Source organism: Euprymna scolopes, chromosome 3, assembly GCF_053919585.1.
Source record: "Euprymna scolopes isolate OS-2025 chromosome 3, ASM5391958v1, whole genome shotgun sequence".
Lineage (NCBI taxonomy): Eukaryota > Metazoa > Mollusca > Cephalopoda > Sepiida > Sepiolidae > Euprymna > Euprymna scolopes.
In genome coordinates, this window is record NC_136484.1 from 184,887,399 (window position 1) to 184,907,587 (window position 20,189).

At 35.9% G+C, this 20,189-nt stretch overlaps 1 protein-coding gene across 1 annotated transcript in view; it reads left to right on the forward strand.

Moving 5' to 3' along the window:
* LOC145260356 (arginine--tRNA ligase, cytoplasmic-like) overlaps positions 1 to 20,189 on the forward strand; it is a 445,287-nt gene that overhangs the window by 4,336 nt on the left and 420,762 nt on the right. Inside the window, exons 2-4 of the mRNA XM_080118291.1 lie at positions 7,896 to 8,042; positions 8,651 to 8,842; positions 16,448 to 16,537. Coding sequence (XP_079974417.1) covers positions 7,896 to 8,042; positions 8,651 to 8,842; positions 16,448 to 16,537 — 429 coding nt within the window. The remainder of the gene's footprint in view (positions 1 to 7,895; positions 8,043 to 8,650; positions 8,843 to 16,447; positions 16,538 to 20,189) is intronic.

The window sequence follows — 20,189 nt, forward strand, 5'->3', positions numbered from 1 at the left end:
GTTCAGGATTCTGTTTGCTATTTGCCAAAACTGGTGGGAACCAAGCCGCTGCTCAGCTACTTTGGACTTAACAGATTGAGCATACAACACTCTTGCGTTCCTTATTACTTTCTTACAATGGTTGCTGGCAGTCCTGAAAACGGCTTTAGTTTCCATACATCTATTACGTTTGAAGCAGTGGAAAAAGTGATTTCTGTGCGCAATGGCAGCAGCACATTCTGGAGAGAACCATGGCTGGCTGTTAGGTTTTTGCTGAAACTTTTTAGAGGGTATGAAATGGTCAATACCTACAATTAACCATTCAGTTAGGTCTAATACTATAGAGGACACATCCTTTTTAAACATGGAATGCAGAGGTAGATCAGATATAAATGTACGGAAGCTATCCCAGTCAGCCTTAGTGTACCGATATACTGTACGATGAAGAGGTACGTCTGGGGACTTATTACATTTCATTTTTATCTTGATTGATACAACAGAGTGGTCGGAAGATCCAAGAGGCGACAGAACAGAAACTGAACATAGTTCAGGGCAAGTTGTGAGAAAATTTGGACTGGTGCATCTGCTACTTGTCTCTCACTCCTGGACGGGATTCAAAAGAGAGTCGCTAACCTAATAGGTCCTGAACTGTTATCTCAGCTTCAGCCTCTGTCCCATCGACGAGATGTTGCATTTCTTTACGTGTTCTACAAGTATTTTAATGATGAATGCTTTGATGAACTACAAGCACTTGACGTGAATACCCCCCGATAAATCCGACAAGTAGCTAAATCCCACCCCTACACAGTAGAGATCCCTAGGTGTAAGAAAGCCTTCTACTCCAATAGTTTCTTCCCCAGAACTGCTAGACTTTGGAATTCCCTTCCGGGATCCTGCTTTTCTAACTGTACTGACATGCAGAAGTTCAAGACATCTTGCTGCTCACCTCCCTTCATAATATCCCTGCAACCTATGTCTTAGATAGCCCCCTACATCAAAGTGGCACTGTGCTGCGTTTGGAGTAAAAATTGAAAAAAAAAAAAAAAAAAAAAGAATTGGACAAACATGGATAAACTGTCCAAGTGACTAAAAACATAACATAAGAAAACAGTAAGGTCAAAGTGTCTGTGTACAAACTAAACATTCGCTTTTCAACATTTAAAATTTGATATTAAGACCTTTATTATCCAATAATGATTTTCAGTGGTCGCCATTTTAGTTTTAACTTGTTTTTTTGTTTTTTTACAAAGAAACAGAGAGGTTTGTTTACATTTAACATTCTGCATTTTGATATAGTCAAGCGAGCAGAGAGAAGGGAAGAAATTATTAGATTTAATAATTTCAACATTTAAGATATTTTGCTGATTGTTTGTGTGTGTTTATGTTGGGGGGCACAAGTTTATCAAGTTCATTGGAGAACATTTCATTGAGGTACTTGTAAAACAAGTATAATGACACAACACTGGTGATGGGACAGAGGTTAGAAGTTGGTTGATCGTATTATACCTATTAGACTAGAGACTTATTTTTTTTACTGTTTCATAAGGAAAGTTGGACCAATTTAAACGTGTCAATGAGTAAATGGTGGTTTTGTAGAGATATAAGAAACTAGTGAGAAATCTTCTAGCCTGGTAGAGAGAGCCCACCTTCTTTGCAACAGACTTGGTAGTATCTTCTGTGTATTTATTCCAATTCTTGTTACCTGTGAATATTAGACCAAGGAGTTGCATTCTGATGGCAATGAAGTCGCTAAAGGTGTTTTTGATATCGCTAAGGTTTTTGAATCATTTCTCATTCAGAAAGTTGTCAAGATGGCTTGAAAAAGTGGTAGTCGGTAGGTGAGAAGTCTGAAGAGTGTATCGGTTAAAGCAGAGTTTGGTAGTCCAATTCATTCAACTTCTGCAGAGTCAGTTTAGCAACGTGTGGTCGGGCATTGTTATGGTGGAAAATGTTTCAGCTTTCAGAATCTTTGCTGTTTATATGAATTTGCCGTTGCACAAGTTTAAGCGAATCATTGAGGAGAGTGGGGTTTGTTTTGGATTTATTGCATCAGCGCAATTGCTTCAGTGCCTAATTCGACCCATTCAGTCCCCTCCTCTGCTCATTGCTCAACAGGGAGAAAAAATGTTTGGTAAATTTTTACCATTCTTAACATTGGGTGATTGGAGGTGTTTATACTATGCTGAGACAGGTTGTAAAAAAATACCAAATGTTTTAGCTGAGTCTTGTTAATGAATGAGATACATTTTGAATTCAGGATCAATTTCTTCATTCCAGTTGTGAATTTTTGAGATGGGGCTGATTGTTTATATTTCTTGTTTTCATCGAATTATTGTTCTCGTGAGTGTTAGTTGTGCAACATTTCAGTCGGTGTAGCCTTCAACCATTGTCAGGCATGTTGGTTGTTGTTTTGGAAAAAAAAAGGAGAAAAGTTACTGGCTCCATAGATATTTTTGTATTCTTGGAGTTGTTCTCTATTTTTTGGCTGTGGTTTCGTATGTATAAAAAAGAAAAAAATGTTTTACCAAGGGAAGGCAACTCTAATAAAGAGCAAAAGGGGATTTCTTCCTTCCATCGCCGAAATTTAAAGGGTGTTCAATTTTTGTTTTCCTACTATCATTCTGATTAATACATGCGTTTGCTGAACAACCACATTTTTTTTAATATACATACTTATATACGTATATAACAATTTTGCTATATTCCAAGTTTCATGCTTTTATTTATCTTAACAATCAATTCTTTTAACATATTAAAACTTGGTACATTTTTTATAGACCTGTTATGTTTATGTGCAACAATCAATATATTTATATTAACATTGGCTTTTTCCTTATGTATATTTATCAGAAAAAAACATATAAATATATATATTTTTTTTCTCCTCTTCTGACAAGAAGTATTTAGCTTTGCCAATCTGATAGCCCCTAAACTGGCATCTAAGCTTCAGCCTCTGTCCCATCGATGAAACGTTGCATCCCTCTGCCTGTTCTACAAGTATTTTAATGGTGAATGCTCTAACGAACTGCAGACACTTGTGCCCCCACGACGTAGACACCCTCGACAAACCCGACAGGCAGCTAAATCCCACCCCCACACAGTAGAGATCCCTAGATGTAAAAGATCTTTCTAATCCAGTAGTTTATTCCCCAGAACTGCTAGACTCTGGAATTCCATTCCAGGTCCCCGCTTCCCTAACTGTACTGACATGCAGAAGTTCAAGTGTAACGTGAACCGACATCTTGCTGCCCAAATCCCAACATAGTGCCCCAGTAGTTGCTGACCCTGATAGTAGCCCCCTACACCAAAGTGGCAATGTGCCTTGTTTGGGTTGAAAATGTAATAAAAAAAAAAAAAATGCCATGGTCTAAAGAGGCCCACCCCCTTATTCCTCTTACTGTAACCCTTATTGAAATTCCTATGTAACTTTACGCTTTATCTTAACTTATTCATTCTCTCTCTCTCCCTCTCTCTCTCTCTCTCTCTCTATATATATATATATATATATATATATATATATATAATACCTGGATTCCATCTTATAAATTTTTTTCTCTATATTTGTAAGCAAAATTCTTAAAAGAGTAAAGTGTTAAATAACACCAGTGATTGTATTTATTGAGTTGTAAATTTCCCACTTTTTTTTTTTTTTTTTTTAAAATTTAAATGGTTTATGGAGAGTAGATAATACAGTGGATGTGTTATCGGCAGCTCCAGTAACTCTTGCTTCTCCTATTTTGTCATTCAGTCCTTATTCAATGAGTGATTTTTCTGACAAAAGGTGAAGAAAAAGCTGCTTAAAGGTCGGTAGTACTTGGTGACCAGTAGTCTGAGATGTCGGAAATTTTTCGGTCTCTGTCTGTCCTTGTGGCCATGTCACTAGTAAGGGTGCTGGAGGTAAACGTTTTGTCTGGGCTGACGTTATCCGCGTGATAGTCAGGGACCCGAACCTTGGATTAACCACTAAGGAGGCTGTCCTATCAGCAGGCGCAAAGTACTGGGACTGCTGTATTGCCATTTGGTGAGTGGATCTGGACCATGCAGTAGTCTCTGGTGGGGCCTCTCGATGCCATACTAGTGGGTAATTGTTACGGCTTTACCTTTTCGTGTGTTACAAAAAAAAAAAAAAAAAGAAAAATTTTCCTGTCTTTTTCTCTCTTACTTTCCCTCTCTGTACTGCTCTAACCAAGTATGCCGACCTATTCCACAAATCCCAAAACCTCAACATGAAATATCTCCAGAATAAAAACTCGATTAAACCTAGAACCCCATCTTCCAACGTAGACCCCTACTACCAGGTCTCTTTCTCCAACATCAGGGGTCTACTTTCCAACCTTCCAGAGGTTGAAACCCAATTGCAGGAGACGAAACCAGACATATTATTTCTAAGTGAAACTGGAATAGGGCCGACCACTTCCCTAGTTGAGTTCATAATTAACGGATACTCTAATTTAACAGCTAAATCTGACCCCCAAGATCGCCATGGGCATGGAATATGTGCCTACATTAAGGATGGCTTCCCGTGTGGCAGGGATATCTCTAGAGAAGATCCTAATTTACCCTATATGTGCTTCAGGGTTGCACTTGCTAACATCACTGCATTTATATTTGCCCTCTATAGGCCCCACAACAGCGGAGTTACTATCTTTAAGAGCATATCTGAGAAAATAGACCATATACTGTCTTTATATCTCTCGGCTAACATCCACATCTGTGGTGACTTCAACGTCCATAACGTGGAATGGCTGACCCACTCAAATAAGACAGATGATGAGGGGAGGTTTTGTCATGATTTTGCCATTGCTTATGACCTGACTCAGATTGTTCGCGAACCCACCTGTGTGCCCGATACACCTGGTCAATATGCAAGCCTCTTAGACCTTTTTCTCTCAACTTCCCCTGAGCTATGTTCATGTTCTGTTCATTCTCCTCTAGGATCCTCCGACCACTCCGTCGTATCAGTTAAGATAAAAACGAAATGTAAGAAGCCCCCAGACGTACCCCTCCACCGTACTGTATACCGATACTCTATGGCTGACTGGGATAGCTTCCGTACATTCATATCTGATTTACCTCTGCACTCCATGTTTAAAAAGGAAGTGTCCTCTATAGTATCAGATCTGACCGAATGGTTAATTGTAGGCATAGACCAATTCATACCATCTAAAGAATTCCAACAAAAACCTAACAGCCAGCCATGGTTCTCCCCAGAATGTGCTGCTGCTATCGCGCACAGAAATCACTTTTTCCATAGCTACCAACATAATAGATGCACTGAGACTAAAGCTGCTTTCAGGTCTGCCAGCAACCACTGTAAAAGAGTAATAAAAATGCAAGAGAGCTATATGCCCAGTCTGTTAAATCCAAGGTAGCTGATCAGCGGCTTGGATCTCACCAGTTTTGGCAAATAACAAATAGGATCCTGAACAGAAGTGTGCGTTCTATCCCAACCATTATCAATGGACCAGAGGTCATCTCGTCAGCATCAGACAAGGCCAAACTATTTGCAAAGAACTTTGCAGCTAATTCTACCCTATGCGACGAAGGCCATCAACTCCCCATATTTCCTCCTATAACACAGAACAAGCTAGGTAACATACAAATATCCGTGCATGAGGTCGCCAAGCTAATCAAGAACCTTGATTCCAGTAAAGCAACTGGCCCTGATGGCATCTCAATTATAGTGTTAAAAAAGCTTCAACCAGAACTTGCTCCCATACTTACGTAACTATTTAAGCGCTGCCTTAAGGAGAAGTGCTTTCCGACTCCCTGGAAGACCTCATCAGTTTGCCCTGTATTTAAGAATTCAGGTGAAAAGTCATCTCCTTCTCAGTACAGACCAATAAGTCTCCTGTGTGTCATGAGTAAGTTGCTGGAATCCATATTAAATAGAGAAATAGTCAACCACCTCAGCAGGAATAACCTTCTTAGTGACACACAATATGGTTTCCGCTCTGCAAGATCTACCGCAGATGTGCTGACGGTTATATCTCACAGGATTAGTGAATCTCTTGACAAAGGCTTCCTTTCTAGGGCAATTGCTCTTGACATTTCAAAGGCTTTCGACAAGGTATGGCATAAGGGTCTACTTCACAAGATTTCCAGCTACAGTATAACTGGAAATCTTTTCTCAATCATTAAATCATTTCTCTCCGATAGGCTCATAAGAGTAGTGGTAGATGGACAAAAATCGGAGGGCTGCAATATAAATGCTGGAGTCCCTCAGGGGTCAATCCTGGGCCCAATTCTCTTCCTTATCTACATCAATGACCTCCCTAAACACATACTTAAATCATTCGTTGACATCTATGCTGATGACACGACCATCTACGGCAACACATCAAAGGCTGTAAATGACAAAGTTCTCTCTGATTCTCTCTCCTCTGATCTTGAGCGCGTGGTTCAGTGGGGGAAGATGTGGCTGGTTACCTTTAATGCATCCAAAACCAAACTCTTATCCTTACATCATCAACGCTCTGATCCCCAGCTGGCATCAATTGTGATGGATGGCTCTCGTCTGGGTGAGGCCCCGTGTTTTGACAAGCTTCTGGGTTTGACCTTTACTCCTGATCTGAAATGGAACACGTACATCAAGTCTGTTGCCAAGGTCGCTGGAAAGATGGTGGGATCCTTCTACCGCTCCAGAAGATATCTCACTACTGATGCAATTCTCTATCTATATAAAAGCCAAGTACGTCCAAGGATGGAATACTGTTGCCATATCTGGGCAGGAGCTGCTAAAAACAGCCTATCCTGCCTTGACAGAGTACAAAATAGACTTCGTGGCTTAGTGGGGGATGCCCTTTTCTCTACCCTGCAACCTCTCTCCCACAGAAGAGACGTTGCGAGCCTATCCTTGTTTTATCGTTATTTCCATGGCTGGTGCTCGTCTGAACTCCAATCTCTGGTCCCCCCTCGCCAATCTTTCACGAAAAACATCCGTCTAGCCGAATCCACTGTGAAAAATTTCCCCCACTCTATATCTGTTTCTAAATCAAAATGTGGATTCCATGAACAAAGCTTCTTTCTTAGAACTGCACGCCTGTGGAACTCTGTTCCGTCTGCCTGCTTCCCACCAGACTACAACTTGGATGTGTTCAAGTCCAATGTTAACAAATTCCTAATGAACCGACTCCCCCCCCCCCCTTAAGTAAACACTTCATCAAATCTCCACACTAACATAATGTACTTGCAATAACCCTTATCCCTGAGTGGCTTCCGGGCCTTGATAAGTGGTGACCACTGTGTAAAAAAAAAAAAAAAAGAAAAGTAGCAAATTAATCATAGTTGTTTACAACTTATCTCCAATATTCAACAAAATTTTGAGTGCCGCATCGGTAAAAATCAAAAAGGTGGTGTCAAACTTTATATAACTTGAGATTTGATGTTCTTATTTACAATGCCTCCCCACAGGACAGAGTTAGACACCAGAGCCGTTTTTTAATGTGGAGAAAAGGAACAAAAAATAAAAATTGTCTCAGTCGTGAAGGATTTCTCCTCCACTAATAGAGAACAAGAAATTCAAGTGTAGCATTTAAAGAACAGATACTACACTTTGATCTTGACCCAAAGGCCAAGAATGACCTGAAAATATAACAAATTAATTTAAATCAGCTCTAAAAAAGAACAGATTACAAAATTATTCCAAAATAGAATTCTCAAAAAAAGAAAATTAAAAAAAAAAACAACGTAAACTTAGTCACTAAGCCAATTATTGTAATTAAATATGGCTGCTGTTATATTTTGTTTAATGTGATTGTTAGAAAGAAACATGTAAAATGTTCATTATATTAAGGATTAATCTCTTTTTGCAAGTAGTATTGAGGATTTTATTTTATTGAAACAAATATTTAATATGGAGGAAAGTTGATATTTGAGCTAAGTTTTTCTTTTTTTCTTTTTTATTTTTTCTCTAGGAAAATGAAATCTCAAAAATTGAGGCTGAAATTGACAGCTTGAAGAAAGGCTTAATCATCCCTGATGACACAACCCTTTCACCTGAATTGGAAGCACTGCGCAACGAAAATGCCAAACTCATATACCAACTCAACCAACTTAAGAAGGTAAGGAAATCTTATATCTCTACAAACAGCCATGGACGTACATTAATTCTCGTTATTGCCCCCAAAAGAAATCTTCAAATTGTTTGAAAGTTAAAATGTTTATTACTTTATCCTCTCTTGTTATTAAGAAATAAGAAACTATTAAAAGTTAACAACATGAAATAGCCTCTCTGTGAGTCACTCTTACTTTAACTTTTCTCCATAAAATCTGTTTCACAAATTGTTAAACTTAATATGATGATACATATTTGCTTTTTGTTTTCTTTTTTCTTTTATCCTTTTTATTCTTTCCTTCTTTTCATTTCTTGTTCCTTCCTTATTTAATTTTTTATACTTGTTTTCCGTTTCCTCCTTTTCTTCCTTTCTTTTTCTCTTGATTTTTTTTCCTGTTTCTTTTTTTCACGTTTCTTTTTCTGTTTCTTTTTTTTCTGTTTCTTTTTTTCTGTTTATTTTTTCTTCTATTTCTTTTTTTTCTCCCGTTTCTTTTTTCTCCTATTTTTTTCTCCCTTTTCCTTTTTTCTTTCTCCCTCCTTCATTTCCCTCTCCATTTCTTTTCCTCCTTGTTTTCATGACATTTTATTTTGAATTTATTTTAATTTAATTTTTAGAATGTGGAAATTGAGAAAAAGAAAGAACCTGATCATATGTTAAGTGTGAACACGATCATAGAGCAAGTATTTTCCCTGGCCATCCAAGCTGCCTTCCCCCAGTTGGGGACAGATGCTCCCGTCATGGTAGTCCCAAGTACTAATGTCAAATTTGGCGACTATCAATGCAACAGTGCGATGCCTATTAGTCAGGTGAGTTCAAGATAAACAAAATGTCCATTTTGATGTTTCCATATTTCAAGGAAAATTAAATTTACAGTAAACTTTTTTGATAACGTCATTGATATATATTGATAAGACACAAAAGCCAGTAAGTTGATGTTAAAAATTCTATTACTTCTTTTTCTTTTCAGCCATAAAATTAAGCCTGTTTACGTTGTTGTTGCAGTATGTTGTTATTTGTATTATTCAAACTACTATTCTCACTTTGAGTCTTATTTTCATAATGTTTTGGCCAATGTAACCTCTGACCTTCTCCAGGTGTCTCTTTTTGAAGTCTTGAATCTTTTTGTCAGACTTGTTAACTAGTACTTTATCTTTTATACTACGGGTCCTTGCACAAGGGTCCATGGCATAATGGATAAAGTACCAGGTTAAATTCAATTGTAAATAGCACTCTTCAATGCGGGTGATACTCAGAATATAATTGCAAATTATTTAAGATTTCACCATCGTCATGACTGATGAAATGAGGGCATGCTTCCTCCATGGATTAAATAAAGAGTTCCGTTCAAAATTCTGTGCAAATTCCCGAGTTTGATAATAGATTCTTGAAGAAGGTCACAGATTTTATCAACCGAAATGTTGTAAAGAATAACATTCGTAAAATATGCTTAAATATGATATTTTAATTTGTCCGAATTTCGCATATATATTATAGAGTCAATATAAAAATATTTTGGAGCCATCAGCTAGAATTGAAATCGAAAGCAAAACTGTAGCATTCAAAGCTGTTGACATTACCGCTGTACCAATGTAAAACACATATGAACTGATTAAAAATTCCAAATAAACTAAGATGAATGTCCAATATGTATAACGATTTCTTTCAATTTTGACCTTTTTTGACTCCTTAAAAACTATTTTAACCAGCTAAAGACTCATAAAAGAATGGTCTATAAAAAATCCAATAATTTGAGGCTCCCTAGCGCTGCTCTGCGACTTTTTGTTTTGGAAGAGATAGTTTGAAAATATGGAAACAGACAGACACATAACCTTTTCTATATTAGATTTGGAGCTGAGAAATCAGCAGGAGCCACCACAACTTTTGATTTTTATACCAAACTTTTCACATAATTACCATTTTAATATCAATACAAAAAAATTTTCACGTATGTTCTTAAAAAATATCCTGGAGGCAACAGATTTCTTTTATGATTAAGTCATATTTTTACCTTGTCTCATTGCTTTAACTTCCACTTTTGTTTTAAAGGAGAAATACATATCTTACGTTGTCTTTCAATTCCAATCAATTACAGGGAAAACATTTGAGGCAAAAAATAGGACCCATTTATGTAACATGCTCCTCCTCTCGATTTCACACAAAAGTGTATTTTTACTTTTGACTGAATTTTTCTTTTTGAATACATTTTATTTTTTTTTGATTGCATTTTCACGCCAAACAAGGCAGGGTGCCACTTTAATGTAGGGGGTTACTATCTGGGACATAATTGTAAGCAGTTCAGCAGCAAGATGTCTGTTTATATTACACTATGGTGACCTTATAGAGGTACAGGATACTTTCAAGCATAAGTAACTTTTTAGTACGGTAGAGAGAGGCCACCTTCCTCACAGCATGTGCAGCAATGCCCTCGATGTATCTCTTCCAACTGATGTTCTCTGTGAATGTTAAGCCGAGGAGTTTGAATGAAATACTTTCAGGTAATGTATTATTAGCCTTAGCTATTGGTGGTTGAGAAGGTTTCTTGTAATTATTAACGGAAACAAGCTTAGTCTTGGCAGCATTGAATGTAACCACTCATTTTTTGTTCCTATTTCACTACAGACTGGAGGCCTTCTTCTAGGGTTTCCACTATTGCCTTAAATATGTGTTCATTCATTTTTCCCTTCATAGAGTGTGGTGTCATCAGCGTATATACCAATCTCAGAGACAATTTTATCAGGGAAGGCATTTATGAATATCAGAAATAATAAAGGTCCAAGGATCGACCCCTAAAGTACGCCCGCATTTATATCATTGTTTTCATGTATGTCCATTGAGGACAACCTGGATTCTTCTCTTATTTAAGAAAGATTTAATTATGTTAAGTATTCGTCCAGTAATACAATATGATCTGATTTTCCCGAGGAGACCCTCATGCCGTACCCTGTCAAAAACCTTAGATAACTCTGGGGCTACTGCCCTACCTTTCCTTGCTTTATCCAATACATGGTATATACATTCAGAGATTAGTTAGGATATCTGTAGTAGAAAGGGCTTACCTAAATCTATATTGTTGGTTGGGCAGAAGTTTAGCAATTGTAAGGTGATGGACTAGAGCTTGATTAATTATGGACTCAAAATATTTTGGAGAAAAAGGAGGAGGGGGCTAATGGGGCGATAATTAATAGGTTAGTTCTTTCGCCAGAATTCTTGTAAACTGTTTTTTTTTTTTTTTTTTTTACATAGTCATCACCACATTATCAAGGCCCAGAGGCCACTCAAGGATAAGGGTTAAAGAGTGTACAGTAGAAATTGGACAATATACTAATCATTAGTAATGAAAATTTGGTAAATTTGATAACTTATATGGAACGGCTCATCAAGAACTTATTTACTTTAGACTTGAAGACAACCATATTGTAGTCAGCCGGAAAGCAGGAAAACGGAAGACAATTCCACAGGCGTGCAGTTCTAAGAAAGAAGCTTTGTTCATGGAATCTACGTTTAGGTTTAGGCACAGATAAAGAGTGGGGGAAATTATTGATAGTGTTTACAGCTAGACGAGTGTTTCTTGTGAAAGTTTGGCGAGGGGGGACCATGGATTGAAGCTCAGTTGAACACTTTCCATGAAAATAACGATACATCAGAGACAAACTCGCAACATCTCTTCTGTGAGATAGAGGTTGCAGCGAAGAGAAAAGGACATCTCCTACGAGGCTACGAAGTCTATTTTGAACTCTATCAAGGCAGGACAAGTCCTTTCTAGCAGCTCCTGCCCAGATGTGGCAACAGTATTCCATCCTTGGACGTAGCTGGCTCTTATATAGATAGAGAATAGCATCAGCAGTGAGATATCTACCGGATCGATAGAAAGATCCCACCATTTTTCCAGTGGCCTTCTCAACAGATTTGATATACGTGTTCCATTTAAGATCAGGAGTAATGGTCAAGCCCAGAAGCTTGTCAAAACTTGAGGCCTCCTGAAGACGAGAGCCATTCATTTCAATTGATGACAAATATGGATTAGAATGTTGATGATGTAAAGAGAGAAGCTTGGTTTTAGATGCATTAAAAGTAACCAGCCACTCCTTTCCCCATTGTACTACGTGCTCAAGATCAGAGGAGAGAGAATTGGAGAGAACTTGGTCGTTTACTGTCTTAGATGTGGTACCATAAATGGTAGTGTCGTCAGCATAAATGTCTACAAATGATGTAAGGATATGATTTGGAAGATCATTAATGTAGATCAGGAAAAGAGTTGGGCCCAGGATGGATCCCTGAGGGACACCGGCATTAATACTGTGAGCTTCTGATTTTTGCCCCTCAACTACTACTCTTATGAACCTATCAGAAAGAAATGATTTAATAATTGAGAAGACTTTTCCAGCTATACCATAGCTAGCGATCTTATGAAGTAAACCTTTATACCATACCCTATCAAAGGCTTTAGATATGTCAAGAGCAATTGCCCTAGAAAGATTGCCACCGTCGAGAGATTTGCTAATCCTATGCGATATAACTGTAAGGACATCTGCTGTAGATCTAGCAGAACGGAAACCATATTGAGTGTCACTAAGAAGGTTATTTTTGTTGAGATGGTTGATTACTTCTGTATTTAACACAGATTCTAGCAACTTACTCATGACGCACAGGAGACTTATTGGCCTGTACTGAGAGGGGGATGAGCGATCACCTGAATTCTTAAATACAGGGCATACTGATGAGATTTTCCAGGGAGATGGGAAACTATTCTCCTTAAGACAACGTTTAAACAGTTTTGTAAGTATGGGCGCTAGTTCAGGTTGAAGTTTTTTGAGTACTATAATTGGAATACCGTCAGGGCCAGTTGCTTTACTGGAATCAAGGTTTTTGATTAGCTTGGCAACATCACGTACAGATATACGTATATCACATAGCGTGTTTTCTGATACAGAAGGAAATATTGGGGGTTGGCGGTCTTGGTCGCAAAGGGTAGAATTAGCTGCAAATTTCTTGACAAAGAGTTTGGCTTTGTCTGATGCTGACGAGATTACCTCAGGTCCATTGATAATAGTTGGGATGGAGCACACGCTTCTGTTCAGGATTCTGTTTGCTATTTGTCAAAACTGGTGGGAACCAAGCCGCTGCTCAGCTACTTTGGACTTAACAGATTGAGCATACAACTCTCTTGCGTTCCTTATTACTTTCTTACAATGGTTGCTGGCAGTCCTGAAAATGGCTTTAGTTTCCATACATCTATTACGTTTGAAGCAGTGGAAAAAGTGATTTCTGTGCGCGATAGCAGCAGCACATTCTGGGGAGAACCATGGCTGGCTGTTAGGTTTTTGCTGAAACTTTTTCGAGGGTATGAAATGGTCAATACCTACAATTAACCATTCAGTCAGGTCTAATACTATAGAGGACACATCCTTTTTAAACATGGAATGCAGAGGTAGATCAGATATAAATGTACGGAAGCTATCCCAGTCAGCCTTAGTGTATCGATATACTGTACGATGAAGAGGTACGTCTGGGGACTTATTACATTTCATTTTTATCTTAATTGATACAACAGAGTGGTCGGAAGATCCAAGAGGCGACAGAACAGAAACTGAACATAGTTCAGGGCAAGTTGTGAGAAAAAGGTCTAGTAGGCTCGCATACTGGCCGTCATTATCGGGCACACGGGTAGGTTCCTGAACAATCTGAGTGAGGTCATAGGCAATGGAGAAATCATGACAGAACCTCCCCTCATCATCGGTCTTGTTTGAGTGGGTCAACCATTCGACGTTGTGAACATTGAAGTCTCCACATACGTGAATGTTAGCTGAAGGATAAGTAGAAAGGACTTGGTCAATTTTCTCAGATATGCTTTGAAAGATAGTAACTCCGCTGTTGTGGGGGCGATAGAGAGTAAATATAAATGCAGTAGTGTGAGCTAAAGCAACCCGGAAGCACATATAGGGTAAGTTAGGACCTTCCCTGGAGATGTCCCTCCCACATGGAAAGCTATCTTTAATATAGGCACATATTCCATGCCCATGGCGATCTTGGGGGTCAGGTTTAGAAGTTAAGTTAGAGTATCCTGTAATTGCAAACTCATCTAGGGAAATAGCCTGTCCAATGCCAGTTTCACTTAAAAATAAAAGGTCTGGTTTAGTCTCCTGTAATTGGGTTTCAACCTCTGGAAGGTTAGAACGAAGACCCCTGATGTTGGAGAAGGAGACATGGTAATAGGGGTCTACGTTGGAAGTTGTAGAACCGGGTTTAATCGTGTATTTTTTCTTGAAACTTGTCATGATGAAATTTTGGAATTTGTGGACTAGGTCGTCAGATTTACTTAGAGCAGGACAGAGAGGGGAAACTAAGAGAGAAAAAGAAACGAAGAATTTTTTTTTTTTTTTTTTTTTTTTTTTGGTACCACAGAAGCAGTTTTTTTTTTTTTTTTGGTACCACAGAAGCAGTTTTCCAGCAGTCAGGAAAGCAAGATTCGTTAAGGCATTTGTTGAAAAGTTTGAAGAGAACTAGAGCAACCTCCAGAGCATTTTTTTAATAGTACAGCCGGGATGAGATCAGGTCCACATGCTTTGGGGTGTCTAGGTTTTTTATGATATCATCCACTTGAGAAGGGGTGATTTTCAGATCATCTAGTGTGGTTTCTGTTCACAAAGGAAAATCAGGGAGGGAGTGGTAAACCGACTGGCAAGCATGTTAGCCTTCTCAGTTGTCGTGCAAACAACCTCATGATTGTTGGATAGTGGGGGAATTGTTGATTGTCCATTATTTACTACACTGTTGTAGATTTTCCAGAAATCACGAGTTCCGAATTTCTGCGCTTCAATGCGTTTTCTGATAGTTTCAGTGTATTCTCTTTTAGCTGTCTCTATTTCTTTCTGGCAATTACTTCCAGCTTCTATAAACTTTCTCTACACATATATACACATATTACACAGGTAATCCAATAATTAAAAAAAAACCCAACTTTATAACTAAATATTTAGAAATTTTAAAAGAATCAATAATTTAGTTAGAGTTAGTTATTGTATTGGAATCTTGAGAAAAATAGTGGAAAATCGTCCCATCATATAAAATCTGTATTTTCTTGTAAAGCTAATAACTACAAATAAAAAATAATTAAAAATAATTTCAAATAATTAAAAAATAATTTTAAGGTAAAATTTTCCATCTTGTTAAAGTATTGTAAACTTCAAATTCTTTAAAGTTAATTTTTAAGCATATCTTTTTTTTTTTAAAGTAAATTAAAATATCAAATTAATATTTTTTTTATGAAAGCCGTACTTATTTAAAATATATATTAGTGTTGGGATGATTAATTGGAATTAGAAATCGGAAAAATCAGAACGTTTTGGGGTATCAATATTGGAAAAATTTGTGTCTATTTTCCAATGCCAAAAACGATTCCTTCATCTTTATTATTATAACTTCCAGACTACATGGGAAGATTTTGTTTTAAACAAAATATACATTGATTTTATAATAAATATGCATTTATTTTAAACTACCAGTAAAACTAAAACTTATATGTTTTTATGTTTGAGAAAATATGTGCACATTGAACATAGTTTTTATTGTAATCGGGGGGGGGGGATACCAACTTTTTAGTGAAATATATAGAGATTTATAAAGAATTGGAATCTAGAATTTAGTACAGAATCGGTAACTGTATCGGAATCTGGAAAAATATTGGAATTGTCTCGTCACAAGAATGCAGATTCTTTCTGATATGTCTTGCGAAAGGGATATAGATCGTTGAAGTTAAGGCGTTTCGCTAGTTTCGAGTAATCTTGTAAGATGCCATACTGCACAAGTGTCATTGTTAAGCTAGTATTTCTAGCATGAGGCTTGTGTACCTTTCAACCTTTTATGTGGTATATATATGGTTTAACCATAATCTTGTACTGAGGAAGAACCCGGATGTACATGTATTCATTACATCAATTTCAAACCTGAAATGTTTATAACTTGTAATACCTGAATGTTGCTGCAGAATTATTAATACTAACAATAATATAGAAATCTTCATAAACTAGTTTTATGCATACAGTTTTCATAGTTGTCAATATTCTACTTTATTTTTTCCATTTAACTTTTAAGAAATAAAATAATATCTTTTAAATGACTAATAAAAAATATTAAACGTATGAATACGTTTTTTTTACTATTTTGATCAGCAACTTAATTTTTTTTTTATTTTTTGCCAGTTTTTGTAAAAATTTCATTGAGCCCAATTTTTTGTTTAGTGTTTTTTTTTTTTTTGTTAAATACATTTTTTTAATTAAAAAAATTAAATTAAAATGTAGATTGAATACAATGAAATATTTGTTGATTACATTATTTTTTAAATTTAGTCAACATTGAACTTTAGTCTATGCTTGAAGACTCTAGCATGTTTTTTTATTTTTTATGATTTTTAGCTTCTGAAAAATCTTGGGACAAAAATGAATCCACGCGAAATTGCTGAACAGATTCTCCAACATTTACCAAGCACTCCTTATATTGAGAAAGTAAGTTGATTTATTTTCATGCATCCTCCTATCATGAGGAGTCTTTTCTTCTTTTTTTTTTTTTTTTTTTTTTTTACTGATCATCTATATTATATATTTATAAAAGTAAGAATGTGTGTGAGGACACTTCTCAACTTATATACTCAACGAGTTTTTGATGTACAGACTTGAAATTTAGGATATTCAGTCATGTGGAAAACTTTCTAATTGGTTTTCATCCGGAAAAAGGGCTGCTAAGGAGTCAAAATTGCGAAAGTGTTACATGGCGAGGGGGTGGGTATCATCTGATTTTTATCTGTTTGTAAACTGTTTCACGAATGTGCATGCGTAAATCGTTTACATGACAGATTCCTTATGTTAAGAATAAGTAGGTTTGAAAAGACTTTTTAAAGATTGTGTCAAATTGGCCTAATTGTTATTGTACTTGACTGTCTTTAGGATTTGGTTTCAATCTCACTCTGAATATTTCGTTTTTAACTTACAAGACGTGAACTGTTTAGAAAAACATAATACTTGCGGGCACATGTCTCGATTTCTGTATGAATTAAAATATAATATATATACATATTTTATGATTGGACAATGCCGGGTGGCCTGCTAGTATTATTATAAATCTTGTAATTTTGAAGATGACCCTATCAAGTTCTATAAACCTTATGATAATTGTTGTGACTAACTTTGAATAGTTGCCTACCGTTTTGATCATATTAACTTAAAGTTTTGAAGTTCTGGTGGAAAATTGATTTTCTTCAGTTTTTTTTGATAACGTCGGAAGAAGGTTATATCTGAACAGTACAGAGAAATGTCTACAGGACATTTCAATGTTATATCCATGTTGGAAGAATGGATAAGAACTTTTGGGTTAGTAGATGTAAAAAATATGAGTAGGTTCAGTTCATAGGGGAAATTCTACAAAAATCTGACTACAACAGGGTTGTCTTCAAGTCCAACGTAAACAAGTTTTTGATGTCTCGCCCTCATAAATAATCAAATTTCACCCAATTTCCATCAACAATGATCACTAAGCTGGTGTCTTGGTGACCACATTACACTCATTGACTCTTATCCTCGAGTAGCCTTCGGGCCTTGATAAACAGTGTCCCCCTTGTAAAAAAAACATATATGGAAATGATAAGGATAGACAAAGAGGGATCAATAAAGACCTGACCAGAGATTGGAACAATTTCTAAAAACTGTCCAATGCATGGCAGCATGTAAAACTGGCCTTCAGCCAAATATGATAATTTCATATTTAAGTTTGAGATAGCATTTTCGGCACTTAACATTCAATCCTAGGAATATTTGTCTTTATTTAATTTTCTGATTCACTTATTTTTAATGTCTTATTTATCTTTTGTCATGCAGAATCTTATATCCCATTGGATTCTGGCATAATATTTAGAGATAATAGCATTTAAAGATTTAAAAAATTTTACACACAACTTGAATTTTTCTGGTTGCGAAAATCTTAATATTATTTACACTTGAACATTATCTTGTTTCTCACTAAGTATGAATTGTTTCGCTTCGGATTTTTCCATTCCTTTTTTATATTTCTATAAGAACTTAATAAAAGCTTCCATCACCATTTTTAATGTAATGATTTATTAATAAGGTTTTTTATCCCCAAGATCATTATTAGGAAGCAGATGAGAAATAATTGAATATTTAATAATCACATCAATTTTAGTTCTTGTTCAGAATTCCCCCTATATTAAAAAAGAATGGTGTATGATATATATGAAATATAAAAAAACAACATATGCCAAAAATTAAGTTGATCAAGTAGTTTTATTTTTTAAATAAGAAAATCAAATTTTATGAGTAGCCAAAGAGTGGCCATCTTGTCTGCCATTATGAAAACAATCTAAAATAAACGAAGAGAGATAACTCAGCCATAATTAAAACTTGCAAAATTTGTTGTAATGCTTACAAATTCCCATTAATCTCTTAAAAATGATTTGTTTTATAAAAATAAAACTGCTTTATCAATTTACATGATTTTTGGAATATATTATTTTCTTTTCATCATGGATATGCACATCATACAGATTTGTCTTTATTTTTTAATATAGTTAGAATTCTGGACAAGACCCTTAGTTTGAATTGGACAATGTTTAGATAGTGCACCAAAATACATTATCTTGATAATTTTAAAAAAATTGAAAAATTATGCCTCATCTTTTTACATGGTTAAATGGAATTTTCTATAGACACATGTTTCGCCATCAATTGCTCCTTAGCACGATTTGAAAAAGAGAATTCTTTTTGTTACATGATAAGGGCTGTCCCCTTTTCATGTAAGTATAAAAATAGAGAGATTAGTTAAAATGAAAATGAAATAGCAATAGACGAAATTCGAACCTAGTAATTTAGGTTTAGAAATAGATTACGTGTGAGAATTAAAAAGGAATGTAAAACAAAAACGATTGTTTAGAATAGAGATAAAATATTTCAAGAAAAGAATGTGAACTGTCAAGTTTGTTATGAAATTTTAAATTGAAAGAATGCAGCTTATAAGATAATGTTTTAACATATTGGAAAAATAGGTTACTGAGTATAGGTTAAAATTCCTTTTGTAGAAATAGGAAAAGTTTTGGACACGCATGTCCAGAACACGTGAAAGAAGGCACATGTTTTAACATGTGTATGACGTCACGGAAAATAGAAAGTTCTAGGGATAGAGAAAAACTTTAGAGTAAAAGAAGTCAGTCGGTGAGAAACTCAGAGAGGGACTGAACGTCTAGAAGCGAGATGATCACTTTGAAACTAAAATGTGAAGCTTTGAATTCTTGATGATGGAAATCACGGCCGGTCGTGTGAAGAATAAACCTCATCATGTGTTTTATAAAAACGTCGTCTTGTCTTATGATTCTTACAAAAAAATAAAGTGAAATTGTATTATATATTTGTGTTATAAAATGTCTTTTCATACACATCTCGACTTCTCATATTACAATGTGAATCTACATCAGCATGTCTACACAATGTCTGAACAGTGAACACTATCTCATCATTCTAAGAGCTTCACATAGCAACACATCTATTAATCTAAGTAATGAACATTTAATATATAGGAATCGTAATAACATGAACAATCTCTTATAAACGAACAATCTCTCTCTCTCTCTGAGTCTTTCAACATCCCTCTTAATAAATCTCTCTAAGATACAATAACAAGACTTTCATCTCACTTAAGACTTATCCTTCTTAACAAGAATACTTAATATGGAAACAAAAGAACATTCATCATCTAAGTATAATAAGCGACCCGTCAAAATATAACATTTTTCTTCATTCGTTTTTATACAAATCTATATTTACATTTTTATTTTTAATCTTTTAATTAAGTTATGGGAAAAAGTGCAAGTATAAAAGACTTGTGGTTTTGCTTCGGATAAGAATCCTTTTGTTGCATCACTGAATCAGACATCTTGGGATCAACACAACGAGTGGAACGGTCATGTCCCATGTAGTGAATGTGCAAGTGCATGTTCATAGAATCTTTGACGCCACTGTATTAGTTAACATTGTATTAGTGAACACGATATGAGTTAACACTCACACTATACATAAATACTTGTTTTTTGTTTCTATACATAAGTTAACAAAAAATTGTGTTTGCAATCTAGTTCCAGTCATCTGTTGGAGC